Raw genomic sequence first — 14,909 nt, 5'->3', positions numbered from 1 at the left:
GTAACATTTGTTGTCTTGTTTGCATTTTCTTCTCTTCTTCCCGTCCCTCCATCCAGCCTCACTCGACAGTCTCTCTCTCTCTCTCTCTCCCCCCTCAGGGTTCGTCAGTGGGTGGGGCTCCTCAGGTGACGGTGGCTTACCTTAGTCCTCTGGTTCTGAGGAAGGAGCTGGAGAGTCTGCTGGAGAACGAGGGCGAGGCAGTCCTGGCTCAGCCTCAGTTCCTGGACAGCCACTCCATCATCTTCTGGAATCTGGTCTGGTACTTCCAGCGTCTCGGTCTGCCCAGTAACCTGCTCCAGCTGGTCAGAGCCTCATCACTGGTCAGCCAGTTCACACAGGTAACAAGCAGTCCGACGCTACAGTCATTATGTGTCTTTAGTTGTATAAAGTAGAAATCATCATAGTACACAGTGTCACAAGATGAAGGGTGAAAACTTTATTTTGAGTTTGATCACAGACCTTAAATATTTATCCAGATTTCTGGACAGTTTGTGTTGTTTATTGTTCTGAGAGGTCGGACTGGTTATCGACCCATTACCTGACTCCCAGTCCAAGTCCGTGTCACCAAAGAAGAGTCAGAGTTAAGTCCCCATTATCTGAACCCTAGTCCAGGTCATCAGTGCTCAAGTCCAAGCCGAGTCACGAGTCCTGGACTCTCTACAATACTGGCTACAACTAGGTTATCAACACTCCTTATTGATTTCTTTTCACGACTGTGTGGTTCAGCTTCTGCAAAAATCTGTCACATTTTAAGATCAGTGGCTGATCAGGTTGAACAGCAGTTTAAAAGGATCTCAGTAATGTCTGTGTAAACCAGTGAGGTGGCTGCTGTACAGAAACACATCATTATATAACACGAAGATCCAGAATCTGGAGACGGAGCTTTACTGAAAAGTGGAGATCATTTCACTGAACATTTGCAATAAATATAAAAAGCTGAATATCCACATTAATTAAATGTCCGTTTGATAATTTAGTAGAATAACATCCAGATATGACAACTCTTTAAAGTTAAGGCAGAGTGAAACGAAAGACAACCGACGCACTGATCCTATGACTTCTCTTTCTCTAATCATATGTGTTGTGTTTCCCAGTCGGAGAGCTCAGCAGTGAGGGTGAGGCTCCTCTGGGACACCCTGACTCCCGACACAGACCAGTGGCCCCCCCTCTACATCCTCTGGAGGATCCACAGTAAGAGAAAGACGCAGCTTACACGCACTGACACAGAGACTTTACTGTAACTGATGAACTGAAACTGATTCTGATGCGTCTGATTTGCTTTTTTTAATTTGTTCAAATTCAGGTGCTGCCAGGATCAGCAGCGCTAACATCGCTAACACGCTGAATGTCTATTATATCAGTCTGATTTCTGTCCTCTGTTGCTGCTCCGTCCTCCAGGTGGCATCCCGATGAGAGGCTACAGCTGGAGGAGACACAACCACCCATTCACCCTGTCCTTCCTGGAGGAGGTGCTGCGCTGGGTCGGCATGAATGAGGTGCACAAAGCCGTCACGCTCTTCTTGGATACGCTGGCCAAACAGCCAGGGTCGCCCAGAATACAGAGGTGAGCTCACAGATGTTGACGCTGCAGAGAGGATTCTTAGTGTCATCACTATTGTGAATGTAGAATTTAAAGACAGTATTACAAACTGTAAGCGACTGTAGCTGTGTGTGGCTTGTCTGTGAATCAGAGTGAACTTTGTGTTTGTTTTCTGTCCGACAGGAGTTTGTACAGAGAGTTCCTCTTCCTCACTCTGGCAGCTATGGGCAAAGACCACGTTGGTAAGACTGACTACAACAGATCTATGTGGTGAAATGTGATGAGGTAGAAACGGACTGAAGGTTTCTGGGTAGTTTAAGGGTAATGACGCCACAGTGATCACAGCAGACAGGTTTAAACCACACCTGCTCAGGTAATACGGATCATACCACAGAACAGAATCAGTTTCTGTCTAAACAGATAAACAGATAAATCACATGACTGTTTATAATGGAGACTGGGTTCATCTCTCACCATCATCTTCATCAGTTACTGGGCACACATCTCAAAACATATTATCCTATTCTGCCAAACTGAACAAAGTTTTCCACTTTAATACTTAATTCGTTATCATATTCATTCATTTTTCCTCCCAGCCAAAGTGGAAGCTGCAGCTGAACAGTTAATCCAGTTATAATAGCATTAGTCAATATTGGCATTTCTGTTAGTGGTGGTGTTAACAAGGTTTAATGACAGGCCTTTGTTCCAGTAGCAATGTGATAATTAGTCTTCACAAATCATCATGTTCATGTTTTTTATACTTGGTTTCATGATGTGTGTAGTTAATTAACCGATTAGTCAATTAACAGAAAATGAATTGGCAACTATTTTGATAATAATCATCATAGTTATTTTGTTTTATTTGATGTTAAAGCTCCATGTTTCTTCTTCTGTGTTTTATTTGAAGTGTTGATCCATCAGAAGATATAAAAACCATCTCAGTGTAGTTTTACATCTCCTCTCTCAGGCTTCTCTCTGCTGCTCTAGTAACAACAGGTCGGTGAGCCAATCAGAAGAGAGGAGGCTCTGAGCCTCTGTTCTGATTGGCTGGCTGTTTTCTGAGTGATCCAATAGAAATATAGCAGATTTCAGGTAAAAACACTCAGAGAAACCAAATCCTGCAACGTTTGGATGGTGGGTCCAGGTGGGCGGGGCTTGGTGACTGCTTTGTTGTGACATCACAAAGTTCCAGAAGTTCTGACGGCTGGTTTTAAGGCTCAGTTTCTGAATACAGGCTGTGTGCATTTCTCTGTGGACTGAGGCTTTGATACCTTCACAGTATTAATATGGAACCTAGACCTGATCTATAATCACACTACACATGGACACAGACCTTTACACTGGAGGAGCTTTAACATTTTCTGGTTCCAGCTTCTTAAATGTGAAGATGTGATTCCGTTCTTTGTCATACATGATCATAAACTTTACGTCTCTAGGTTCAGACTGTTGGTTGAACAAAGCAAGACTTTTTACGTTGTCACCTTAAGATGTGGGAAATAATAATTTTTCACTATATTTTAACAGTTTATATACAAAACAACAAATCATGTAATTGAGAAAATTATCTGCAGATTAAAGCAATGAAAATAATCTTTAGTTGCAGCCCTATATATGTTCTTATTCCCTGTGTTGTTACTCTCTGCTGTTCATTTTTTTTAAATCTCAGGTAGCAGATTTTGTTGAATAAATACCAGAATCTCCGTTCACAGTCTGTGTCACCACAAGGTGCAGTTTTTCTCCAGAAGTTCAAGTGCTCATTTATAGGGAGCATTGACTGAAACACTGGGCTGTGGTGTTTGCTGTGTGATTGACACAACTGATACCACAACAGCAGAAACATGAAGTATGTAGAGACAAAGATGAACTTGATAATAATACCTCTGTCTCTCTCTCTGTCTGTCTCTCTCTCTGTCTCTCTCTGTCTCTCTCTCTGTCTGTCTCTCTCTGTCTCTCTCTCTCTGTCTGTCTCTCTGTCTGTCTCTCTCTGTATGTCTCTCTCTGTATGTCTCTCTCTGTCTGTCTCTCTGTCTGTCTCTCTCTGTATGTCTCTCTCTGTATGTCTCTCTCTGTCTCTCTCTATCTATGTCTATGTCTCTCTCTCTGTCTCTCTCTCGCTCTCTGCAGCTGCATTTGATAAGAAGTACAAGGCGGCGTACTCTCGGCTCAGCAGCACTCTGGGTCGCGAGGAGCTCCGAAAGAAGCGGCTTCTGCCTCCCAGCCCCAAAGCCATCGACTGCAGACGAAGCTTCCACCCGCCTCTCGAATGCTGATCCACCCGAGGAACAAAACGTTCAGTCCTTTCATGGGGAAACGGCAAACCCAGGATCCCTGCTGCCTTCACCTGCTTGTATTCTTCACCTCTCTGCTTCCTCCTGGTGGACGTCAGGGTGTCACACTCCTTCCTGTCCTCTGCACCTCTGTTTGCCTTGTTGGTGTGAAATCAGGCGCTCTTTGTCTCCATTAAAGATCCTGAAAGTTGATGCAGCAGCAGACAGGGTGGAACGTGCTCCGCAGCAATCTATGCATCAGTCTGTAACGTGCCGTCGTGCATCGTCTGAAGGCAAGAAAATGTTTAGAAATTCGGGTTTGTGCATGTCCAGAGGAATCGGCTGTGTCGGTGTGAACTTAGTTTTTTCCTTGTCGTTAGTACTGGCTGAGAATCTTCTGACTGATGGAGGGAAAGTTTTAACTGCAGAGTTACAGGATGTCAGATTTACCTGATCAAGAAAAAGACGTTATCATCTCTTTGTCTGTGTGTTTGTCTGGTTGCCAGTATGATGACAGTGTGGTTAGGTTTTTAAAAGGGATTAAGGTCAGGAAGGTCACTCAAACTTCTGAAGAGCAAAGTTTTCATATAAAACACTGACTTGTTGGACAGTGTTAAAGTCACGTTGAACTGGAAAGGCTCTGCCTCTCATTCCTCAAATCAGGAGAAAACAAACGAACAGGAAACTGTTCAGGATAATCCAGAACTGCAGCTCTCGAAAAGATTCACTTAAATTCAGTTAGATAATACGTTCACCTTCACAGAGCGACAAAGGTCGGTGAGGTCAGAACTGAAAGGACAGTTTCATCAGTTCCAAGGCTCTGGATCTCTGTCCGCTGTCTCACATTTTTCTGTTGCTGTTCTGACTGACAACTGTTTTCCTGAGTCTGAATAGTTTTATTCTTAAAGTGAATGAACAAATACACATTTAACGCCGTGAACATGAAGACCTGAGTCATGTTTATTCCCCTAAACACTGATTTTTGTTGTGTCATCATGTCAAACCAGGCGCTCAGCAGAGAGCCACTTGTTTCTGTCTGTCTGTCTGTCTGTCTGTCTCTCTGTCTGTCTCTGTCTGTCTGTCTGACCGACCAGGAGACATCCAGTGTGTCAGCTGACCCGTGCAGCCCAACAGGAGCTCCACTAACCATTTGCTCCAGGGCACATCGGCAGCAGCTGGTATCACAGTTGAGGCTGCTGGGATGTGAACTCGCACGTTTACATCTGCATTTTATTTATTTCTGAATTCACTTTTTCATGTGGAGTTTGGTGAAGTGACACATGCAGTTATAGGCTGTTGACTCTTGGCGACCTCTGAACTCTGAAGTCGTATCATAACTAACAATATGGAGGGAATAATTTCATCCTTTTAGTGACAATATCTACATTGTGTCACACAACAAAATGACAATATTAATGTTTCTGAAACTGATGAGCTGATAGACCAGCAAAGAAAAAGGCTGAACATCTGTGTCTGACAGGTGTGGTAACAGAAACCTGATGACAGTCGAAAGACAAAATCTTTTTTTAAAGCTTCAATGTCAAAATAAATGTGTAGAAATCAATAAAGAAAATAATAAAATAAATAGAAATAAAAACACAAAAGCAATAACAGTTTACATGAGTAATAATTCTGTGTGGTTCTTCACATGACTCGAAGAACTACAGAATTACAGAATTTACATTGTTTAAAATAAAAATAATGTGTTAAAGATGATGAAAAATAGTGTCGTAGTTGTGCTAAGACAGAATTTGAATCAAATTTTTGGTTTTTGACAGTGACGACTGGAGTGTTAACTCTGTTTAATCATCATTTACTGATGGCATTCAGCTCGGACTCAGACTGATCTCAGAACTCACCAGAGACTCCGGTTCCTTCTGGTATTTTCCACAGTTTATTTTCTATTTTTTGCTCTAGTCCCTGTCCACATGGACACGTCGTCACCTCAAATCGAACTCTAAATTAATTTGCATTTGATTTTGGATATTTGCATTTTTCCATTTATTTTGTCTGAAATTTGCTTTGAGTTCTGTCTCAACACAATGTGCTGACCACAGCCACAGTACATTTTACATCAGTGAAACATTCAGCCACCAGAGAGTCAGATGAGGATTATTATCAGTTCATCTGAGGGAACTGCACAGATGAGAGAAATCATCCTAATATTGATCGACATCACCTCTGCAATTGATCAGTTAAAATTTACTCCTGATTTGAACAGATTTTATTCTGTATATCACATGGTTCAGTGATTTAAACCGTAATAAGATTATGATCTGTGTGCAAACTGAATTGTCGCAGGTTCGATCCCTGCTGCAGTAGAAGTGCCCTGGAGCAAAAACAAAAGAAATAAAATCTACCTGCAAACTCATTTTACATGAAAATATGGATGTTTCCAGTTTTATTTCAAGGTGAGAGTTTCAGTCTGCTGAGGAGGGAAGAAGAGCTGCAGATCAAACAGACTAATGAAGCCGTCTTTTCCCCTCAGCATCACAGAGAGGAAACATCACACTGTATATTTTAATGCACCAGACTGCAGTTTGTTCAGAGCTCAGTTTACGGGAGTTTGACCTCACTTTGTTGTTTTATTAGTTGAGTGGTTACAGTCAGCGCAGAGCGGAGGAGTGTATTTAATATAGATGATTGTGTTTGCTGTTGTAATTTATATATGGCTGTAATTTCAGTTGTAAATGTTTTTTTGTTTTTTTTAAGAAAACACAAAAATAAAAGACTGAGTCTGAAATGCTTTGTTGTCTTTGTTTGATAGAAAACGTTTTATTTATTGGTTTATTTATTATTTTATAATTCACTATTATAACTGCACAAACAGACTTAATGATTTAATTTTCATCATCCTCATCCTCTGCACCGATTCCCAGCATCTTCACTGAATTAATGCAATCGGAGCCGGAAACAAGACAATACAAGTATTACTAAACGTAAACTGATGTACTGATTAATCCCAATAGGAAAGTGCAAAGTTAAAGCAGCTGAGGCTAAAAAAAGACGAGAAAAAACACATTTATCAAACAACCTCACTATCATGTCTTGATGTATTGTTCGCTTGTTTAATGTTCATTAAAACATAAATGAACAAAGATCTAACAGCTTCATATCCAGTTCATCTTCATGAAAAATATCCTTCAGCTAACTGAGACTTAAAAACATGGACCAGTACTACGACTCAGAATATCCTGCCCCACCTTTCCTCCCTCTTTAACTGGTTCTGTGTGAAATGACAGCAGTTTTATCTGCTCACAGATTGCAACACTTCTCTCCATATGGTTTCAAATGGTGTTGTTTTACTTTTTCCGTAGCCATTTTCTTTTCCATATTTAAATAATAAGTTCCTTCTGTCCATAACTAAAATGTGAATCTGACTCCAGTCCGTAGTCTAGTCTATTCTTACCTCAGAGAGAGACCTCAGACTGTTGATGCTAGGTCAAGCCCAGTTACCATCAGAAAAGGAGCACCACAGGGATCCATACAGTGGCCTGAAGTGCAAATCACAACGACAAATAGGAAGTGATTTGTTGTTGTGTTTTCCTATTTGTCGTTTTGATTTGCACTTCAGGGCCACATAGATCCATCCTTGGTGCCCTTCTATTTACACTGTACATGAATAACATCATTCTTCAGTTATAATCTCAGACTTGTTTTAAATGCAGAAGAGTCCAAGTACATAGTTTTCTCCACCTCCACCAGTGACTCCGACCATTAAAACCTTAAATGGTCCACATGACTCTGGCTGAGTCACACTAATATTTACTGACTGGACATCAGACTGTCATTTAAGACACATATTCACCATTTGGCTCAGAAATTAAAAAAAAATAGAAAATTAAACTAAAAAACTAGATACCTGGGTTTTCTGTGTAGAATTAAAGGCTGTCTATCTTTTTCAAAACATGACACTATTGTGCAGTCAACTTCAGTGTCTGTACTGGAATTCATGAATTCACTTTGACATACTGCTGAAAGAAACCTTTAATTTTGTTATTCATCGTCAGTCCTCAAAGTATTTTTTTGTTACGTTTTATTTTGGAAGTTTCGACCGGATGTTAGCCTTTTAACGTTCGCTGACTCGACACTAGTCGTGTTTTCTCGGCACAATTTCAGCATCAGCGTGAAACCAATTAAACCCCACCCAATCAGACTCCAGTATGTGACCAGTAGCCACTGACTGGTTTCGCTCTGGAGAACCAGTAAGGAGGAACGCTGGGGGAACTGGAACAGGCGACCTCAATCAGGTGGGTTGAATTCAGCATTTACGTTCAGGTGTTTTGTTCAGACGAACACCGGTAACACAGGGGATGATTTTAATTATGGTTAATTACTGTCTTGTTGTCGCCTTTGTCCCAAAAATGGAAGAAAAGAGAGAAGACGTCGGTATTTGATGGCAGACATTAGCAGACATTGTCATGGTGGTGCGCTGTTAGCCTACCCGAGTCACGCCGAACTCCGTTTACAAATCCAGTCATTTTCCTTTTCCTTTAAAGTACAGATGCGGAAATCAGAGGAGTTTTGTTTTGTTGTTTTTTTTACCAGAGGTTCTCCATCACAAGTTGCCACTTTTCTAGGGTCGTATTTGCATTTGTTTCACTGTCTTGACATGATTTCCAATAAAATCCCAATAAAGCTCAGAACCAGCTCACAGTGTTAATGTTTATCGGAGGGCAGTCCAATGGAGATCCTGTGAAGACCTACTCAAAAAGTAGAAAGTTCCAGTCGAGGACGTGTTATTTAGTGTAATGACTCTATGCCGCATTTGAAAGCGGTATATACAGACACCGAAACGCTTTTGATTAATATGCTATCAATTACATATCTGTATCTTTAAGCAAGGAAAAAATGTAATTACTACAATTTTCAACAGAGTTCGGAGTGACGGCTTTGTGGAGACAGCAGCCTGCGCATCATTTGGGCAGATGCACACAAGCTGTAACGAAGGTTATGCCGCATTTTCGAGTAAAAAAAAAAAAAAAGAAGACCAAGTTAAACCCTGTGTTATATAACAGTTATTATAACATTAAAACGTTGTCATAGGGATGAAGGGATGTTTATTTTTCAGAAACCGAGCAGCGTGTTTCGTGCTGCCGGGCGGGGCTCCCAGTGGCGCTGTCCGGCAGCGTGGTGCTGAAACTATCCAGGAACCAGAACACAGGATCTATGATAAAAAAAAAACATCTCCCACTGTAGAATAACATAACAACAAGAGAATAATGAGTTTACACAGTCAGGGCTGTTTACTCAGATTAAAACACATAGAACATTTGAACTGTGTGTAAAGAGTGAATTAACCTGTCACAAAGATTTGCCAGTTAAATCCAGTTTACATCATATACGTGAAATTACATTTTCAGATGAGAAATGAAGAAGCTAAATATCCATGTTTACTGTAGGGTTACAACTAATGAGGATTTTCATTATTTATTAATCTGTTTATTTTTGATTAATTGATTTACCGTTTAGTCTATAGTCTTGTTTCAGGCTGCAGACTCAGACTGAGGGACCATGTGGGAGAAAACATTTCTGCTGCTGTTGCACAGTGTGGAAGGTACAAACATGTTTTATTTTTGTGTTGATGCTGTTTTCATTCACGCAACTTTAAGAAGACGTTTTTTAATCTTAACGTAAATTCAGCTGAAACAGGCTTTTAAACATGGTGACTTCTTAAAGAAACAGATGCAGATGTAAACAATCTGTCTGCTGTAAATGAGCAGGCAGCTCAGCTGTAGCAGTTTGGAAGTTTAGAGTTGACAAAACTCTTGTTGAGCATGAATAATAAAAAATGTGACCTGTCATTACATGCAACATATATTTAAGAACAAACTTCTCTTCAACACAGCTGTAACTATATTAAATTTATTCCATTTAAAAAAAACTCAATTTAGCATGAAAATTAAAAAGAGAATTTTCATTGTTGATTAATCAGATGAATCTTTGAGTCAGTCGTTTGGTTTATAACATTTTAGAAAATAATGAAATGCCCTCCCATTTTTCTAAAAACCAAAATGATGTCATCATATCACTCAACAGTCCAAACATAAAGATTTATTATCACAAAAAAGCAGCAAATCATCAATACTGAGAAGTATCATTATTATTATTATTTGGTTTAGATATTATTAAAATTATTTTTAAAAGCAACTTAAACAATTATCAGGAGAGTTGCTGATATTATTCTGTGGATCAGCCATCTGATCTGTTAACTAAGTTCTTATGTAAATAACAATCTTGTTTACTTTTGTCTATTTACAAAATAAAAATAAAATAAATGGAAACACACTAAATGGGTTTAACAGTCTGTACAACATTCAATCAGTGGACCCTTGATTCAGAAGGAAAAACTCATACACCAAAAAAAGCTCAAAGCTCCACCACCAGGTGGCGCTGTGCTTCATCACAAAATAACCATAACAACCGTTTTCTGTTGCAGCTGTAGTGGCGTCTCAGTGCTGGCAGGGGGCGACCTTCTCTCAGGCGGTGGTGTCTCCGGCGGTGGAGAGCAGCCGTATCATGCGGATACCCGGTGTGTCGTCGTTGCCGCAGTGCATGGCGGCGTGCTGCGACCTGCCAGGCTACGACCTGGCCTGGCTCTTTGAGGGCCGTTGCTACATCCTGAGCTGCCAGCAGAGGGAGAACTGCCAGCCCCGAGAAAGACCCGGGGCTGACTCATTCTTGGCCTTTCTGCGGAAGGCGTCCCCGCAGACACTGGTGCTTCAGTCACTGGTGAGAGGAGAGCCGTACGGAGGCCGCTGGAGGCCCCTGTCACGGTCCTCTGAGGCCCCCGGGGACCTGAAAGCGCTGAAGGATCTTGCCCTCTTTGACGGGCCCCAGCAGGACTTCCCAGACCCTCAGATGCTGGATGTGGAGTATTCAGAGGGGAGCCAGGAGGAAAGGAGAGCTGATGGTTCAGAGGCAGAAATGATGACCGATCAGCTGTCTTTGAAGGGAAGAGACGGTTTCAACCAATCAGAGGCAGAGGAGGGTCCAGAAAGGGAGGTGACAGAGAGCAGTACGGCCCACATTAGAGTCTCCTCTGGGGGTAACATCAGCCAGGGAGACCAGGACAGGACCAGGACGACTGATCCTGCTGCTGCAGAGAAAATAGTGAGTGATGAAATGAATCGGCTTAATGACAGAGGCTCCTCTCACGCACACGAGCTCCCCCGCTGGAGTGACTGGTGAATGATCCAGAAGTTTCCAGTCATTATAGTGGTTAATATTTACGCTAACTTGATGTCTCACTGTGAGTGATTTTTAATGTTTCATTTTGTTTCGTATTTTCAGACCAAAACACAGGGCAGCACTGTTTCTACATCACTGACACCATCAACCACTGACTCCACCCAACAAGACCATATAAGGACTTCAGCTCCCAGTCCAACCACACCCCATTGGCCCAGCAGCACGACCACACAACCAGGTACAGCTGACAGTATGATTTCATATTTAACGACCACGTTTTGTAATCATATAAAACTTGTACACATTGTGGCTTTAAAGGTATTCACAATTGCAGACAAAACAAATTATATAACATAAGTATTTATTGTTTTTTAAAGCTGAAATTCCTCCAGAAAGATTTGGTCCGAAGTCTGATTCTAGTTAATAGATAATAATTCACCTGCAGATCGATCTCTGATGATGTCCCCTGGAAACCCTGTAGAACAGACCGTGCCAACAGTTAAACCTGACGCTTCAGTTTCCCCTGAACCAACAACTGGTACTGAACAAACACACACACACACACACACACACACACACACACACACACACACACATACACACACAAATACCAGGCCAGTTTCACTAATCACAAGTTGATGTTAAAGTCCCTAAATGTGGGATATTTTGAACATGGGTAAGTTGGTTTCTGACCGGCCTGATTATTCACTGTGTGTTAACTACACAGTTTCCAGATTATTAGCTCAGCCTAGTTAAAATAAGTCAGTCTGTCACTACAGTCCTGTAATAATGTTGTAATGTTCAGTTTGTGCTGCTGTTGAACTGAGGGGCGATTTAAATGGACGTTCGATAATAGAAACAACAGCACAAACTGAACCCTCTAACCTTCACTAAGGAGGATTGATTACAGGTGCTGTGTTATTGATGCACTGTATGAGTTTTAGGGTTAGAGTTCCTAATAAACTGCTAACTGTGTGTAAGTCTATAATACTGTCTTACAGGAGACTGAACCTAGATCTGCCATAAGTGATCACATCACATCTCTGCCACAGTCACCACTCACACTTAGTCATCATGGTGAACTCACAGCAGCACAGATTCATTTCAATTTTAGTCTCAGGTCTGACACTCAGTGTCTGGAATCAGGAGTTTTCCCCCAAATAATCCTTTTTATTTTTCTCTTTAATGAGTTTGATTAAAATTTAGCTAATTTTATTCCCTCATATTTCATTTGACTCTTTTTAAATCCTGTTAATATGGATTGCTTTGTATTTTCTTGAGTTGTGGCATGTTGTTTCTAATGTAGAACCCCTTGAAAATACAGAATACATCTTCTAAGTAATAATGGTTCAAATTAAACACACAGTTTGTACAGAAGCCGTGAAGGTGAGCGAAATTTTCTTTTTACTGCAAAAACAGACCCAGTGAAGTACCAGACTTTCCTGAACCCTTTGTAAAAAGAAGTTTGTTTTTTTTTCCATTTGCCTCTCAGGGCTTCCGTAGTTTCCTGTTGTTTACCACAATAATATTCTTGATGCTCCACAGTTATGGTAAAACTGCTCCACACAGCAGCCAGAGCTCCACCAACTACCCCCCAGCCCCTAGCCAGAGCCGTGACCTCTGACCCCACCACCACCACCACCACCACCACCTCGACTCTCAGCACCAACCCTCCAACCAGGACCACAGCCTCTGCCACAGCTGCTGCTGCGCCTGGTAAATCTATAAATACATCAACAGGGGAAACACTGAAATGAAGCGTCTGTACATTTGGCTGCAGCTCAGTCAAAGTTTTATAAATCTGTGAGGTTTCACTCTGAATTTAAAAGCCTGACCATGGATGGGGGCTGCTGTCCGTTTTAGTCTTAAAGCAAAAACCAAGGAATTAAAAAACGGAAAACAAGAACATCAAATTGGAAAATGATTCAATTTGGTGTTTGGAAATTCCCTTTTTTCATTTTTCCTTGTTGAATTGAAGAATGATGAAAGGTAGTCAGGTGGCATGGAAGTAATGGTAAATATTTCAAAATAAAAGCTGAGAGGATAGCATGATCATTCTATAAACAGTCTAAAATTATGCAAGCACAGACAGACAGTGTTTAAAAAAAGGAAACAGGAATACCATGAGTTTGTGGGTTTGTGGGTTTTTGGTTTAAAAGGAACTGCCTGAAAGTACACAGACTGCTAATTACAGTACTTTCATCTGTGTGTCTCGTGTACAGAACATTACATCTGTTGTATTGTTTCTGTCATTAGTTAATTAACCACGTTTGTCTCTGTTTAATAAACAAATTCAAAGTAAAAGCAGCAGAACATTTTGAATGTACCAAACCACGACTTCTTTCCCTGTTCCTTTATTTAGTAACAGAGGTCAGGGGGTCAAACCGTGGCCCAGTGGCTGTCGTGGGTCCCGACAGGAAGTTGTCTCTGCCGGTCAGCAGCTTGTTGCTCAATGGCAGCGGAAGCACCGACGACCGCGGCATCATCAGCTTCCACTGGGATGCCATCAGGTGGGATACACACACACACACACACATACAGTGTGTTTCTGACATGTTTGTATAAGTGATGTGATGAAGACTCACCTGTGGTATTCCCTCATGTTGTTCCAGTGGTCCTCCTGGGTTAAAGCTGGAGGACGGGGACCAGGCTGTAGCTACAGCATCAGGACTGCGGGTGGGGCGCTACACCTTCAGACTGACGGTCTCTGACCAGGAGGGGGCAACAGACAGCGCCTCACTGACTGTCAGGGTCCAGGGAGGTGGGTGATGATCTTATACTGTTTTCTGTCGTTTGATATACTATTGATCAATAATGAAAATAATCTATATTTACAACCGTAAAGAATCCATCCATAATTTTTCTGTCGTCCTTCATCCTGCAGCCAGAAGTCTTCTTCCGGTCGCTCACGCCAGCGGCAGTCACACTCTGACGCTGCCCAACAACTCCCTGGTCCTCCGAGGCTCCATCACCGACGGAGACCAGACTGAAGTCCACTACCTGTGGGTCAGAGACAGCCAGAGTCCTGCTGCTGGGGTCGGTCCACTGAGACAGGAAATCTGACAGATTAGGTTATACTAGATTACATTCAGTTACATGAGAATTATATTAGAGTAGATTACTGATTAATGTATAAATGTATATATTATTTTTAAACATTTTCTTCATATTACATCTAAATTTACTAATTTCTTTGAGATGAACTGTGTGTTGTGGAACTTGTTTATTTATTCTCATTATCTGGAATTAAACAAATCTTTCCATCTTTATCTTGGAATAATGGGCCTAAAAAAATCATTAGTAACTATGGCAACAATCTGCAGGATGTGCTGTATGGCTCAGAGGCCCAGGCGTCTCTGTACCTGGCCAACCTTGTTGAGGGCACCTACCTGTTCCAGCTGAGGGTGACTGACGCCCAGGGGCGCTCCAACAGTGCCACGGCCACCGTGGAGGTCCGACCAGGTAGAGCAGGAGGACAGACTGTGGGCTGGGGGGAACATACTGATGTGACAGAGGGAGACGGTGTCTCCAGGGCAGTGAGGTTTGTCCCTTCTGTGTCTCCGTAGAGCCTGGGGGGGGGGAGGAGGTGGAGCTGGAGATGCTGGTGTCGGTGTCTCAGGTCAGTTTGGCTCAGAGGGACACGGTGGTCCGACAACTCGCCGCTCTGCTGCACGTCCTCGACAGCGACATCCAAGTCCGAGCCCTGCAGGGACACTCACACCTCAGGTACCGAACGACTGGTTTACCGACTGGTTTACTGACTGGTTTACTGAAGGACTGACTGGTTTACTGGTTTACTTACTGGTTTACTGAAGGACTGACTGATTTACTGACTGGTTTACTGAAGGACTGACTGGTTTACTGAAGGACTGACTGGTTTACTGACTGGTTTACTGAAGGACTGACTGGTT

At 42.0% G+C, this 14,909-nt stretch overlaps 2 protein-coding genes across 4 annotated transcripts in view; both read left to right on the top strand.

Moving 5' to 3' along the window:
- The window catches only part of LOC130172232 (DENN domain-containing protein 4B-like), a 46,655-nt gene extending 40,105 nt beyond the window's left edge, over positions 1 to 6,550 (top strand). For both annotated transcript variants that reach the window (XM_056380796.1, XM_056380795.1), the window contains exons 25-29: positions 99 to 338; positions 1,095 to 1,191; positions 1,399 to 1,564; positions 1,724 to 1,782; positions 3,665 to 6,550. In XM_056380796.1, coding sequence (XP_056236771.1) covers positions 99 to 338; positions 1,095 to 1,191; positions 1,399 to 1,564; positions 1,724 to 1,782; positions 3,665 to 3,810 — 708 coding nt within the window. In that variant the 3' untranslated portion in view covers positions 3,811 to 6,550. The remainder of the gene's footprint in view (positions 1 to 98; positions 339 to 1,094; positions 1,192 to 1,398; positions 1,565 to 1,723; positions 1,783 to 3,664) is intronic.
- Positions 6,551 to 7,870: 1,320 nt separating this feature from the next.
- kiaa0319 (KIAA0319 ortholog) overlaps positions 7,871 to 14,909 on the top strand; it is a 26,768-nt gene continuing 19,729 nt past the window's right edge. The window contains exons 1-11 of one of the 2 annotated variants that reach the window (XM_056380697.1): positions 7,871 to 8,057; positions 9,298 to 9,364; positions 10,247 to 10,920; positions 11,101 to 11,236; positions 11,444 to 11,536; positions 12,544 to 12,714; positions 13,361 to 13,508; positions 13,611 to 13,759; positions 13,883 to 14,034; positions 14,322 to 14,460; positions 14,565 to 14,724. In XM_056380697.1, coding sequence (XP_056236672.1) covers positions 9,322 to 9,364; positions 10,247 to 10,920; positions 11,101 to 11,236; positions 11,444 to 11,536; positions 12,544 to 12,714; positions 13,361 to 13,508; positions 13,611 to 13,759; positions 13,883 to 14,034; positions 14,322 to 14,460; positions 14,565 to 14,724 — 1,865 coding nt within the window. In that variant the 5' untranslated portion in view covers positions 7,871 to 8,057; positions 9,298 to 9,321. Of the gene's footprint in view, positions 8,058 to 9,286; positions 9,365 to 10,246; positions 10,921 to 11,100; positions 11,237 to 11,443; positions 11,537 to 12,543; positions 12,715 to 13,360; positions 13,509 to 13,610; positions 13,760 to 13,882; positions 14,035 to 14,321; positions 14,461 to 14,564; positions 14,725 to 14,909 lie in introns of both variants that reach the window. The other variant, XM_056380696.1, reaches the window with a different exon arrangement.

This window comes from Seriola aureovittata, chromosome 7 (assembly GCF_021018895.1).
Source record: "Seriola aureovittata isolate HTS-2021-v1 ecotype China chromosome 7, ASM2101889v1, whole genome shotgun sequence".
Taxonomy (NCBI): domain Eukaryota; kingdom Metazoa; phylum Chordata; class Actinopteri; order Carangiformes; family Carangidae; genus Seriola; species Seriola aureovittata.
Note: the sequence above shows the minus strand (reverse complement) of the source record. Positions and strands in the feature narration are given on the sequence as shown.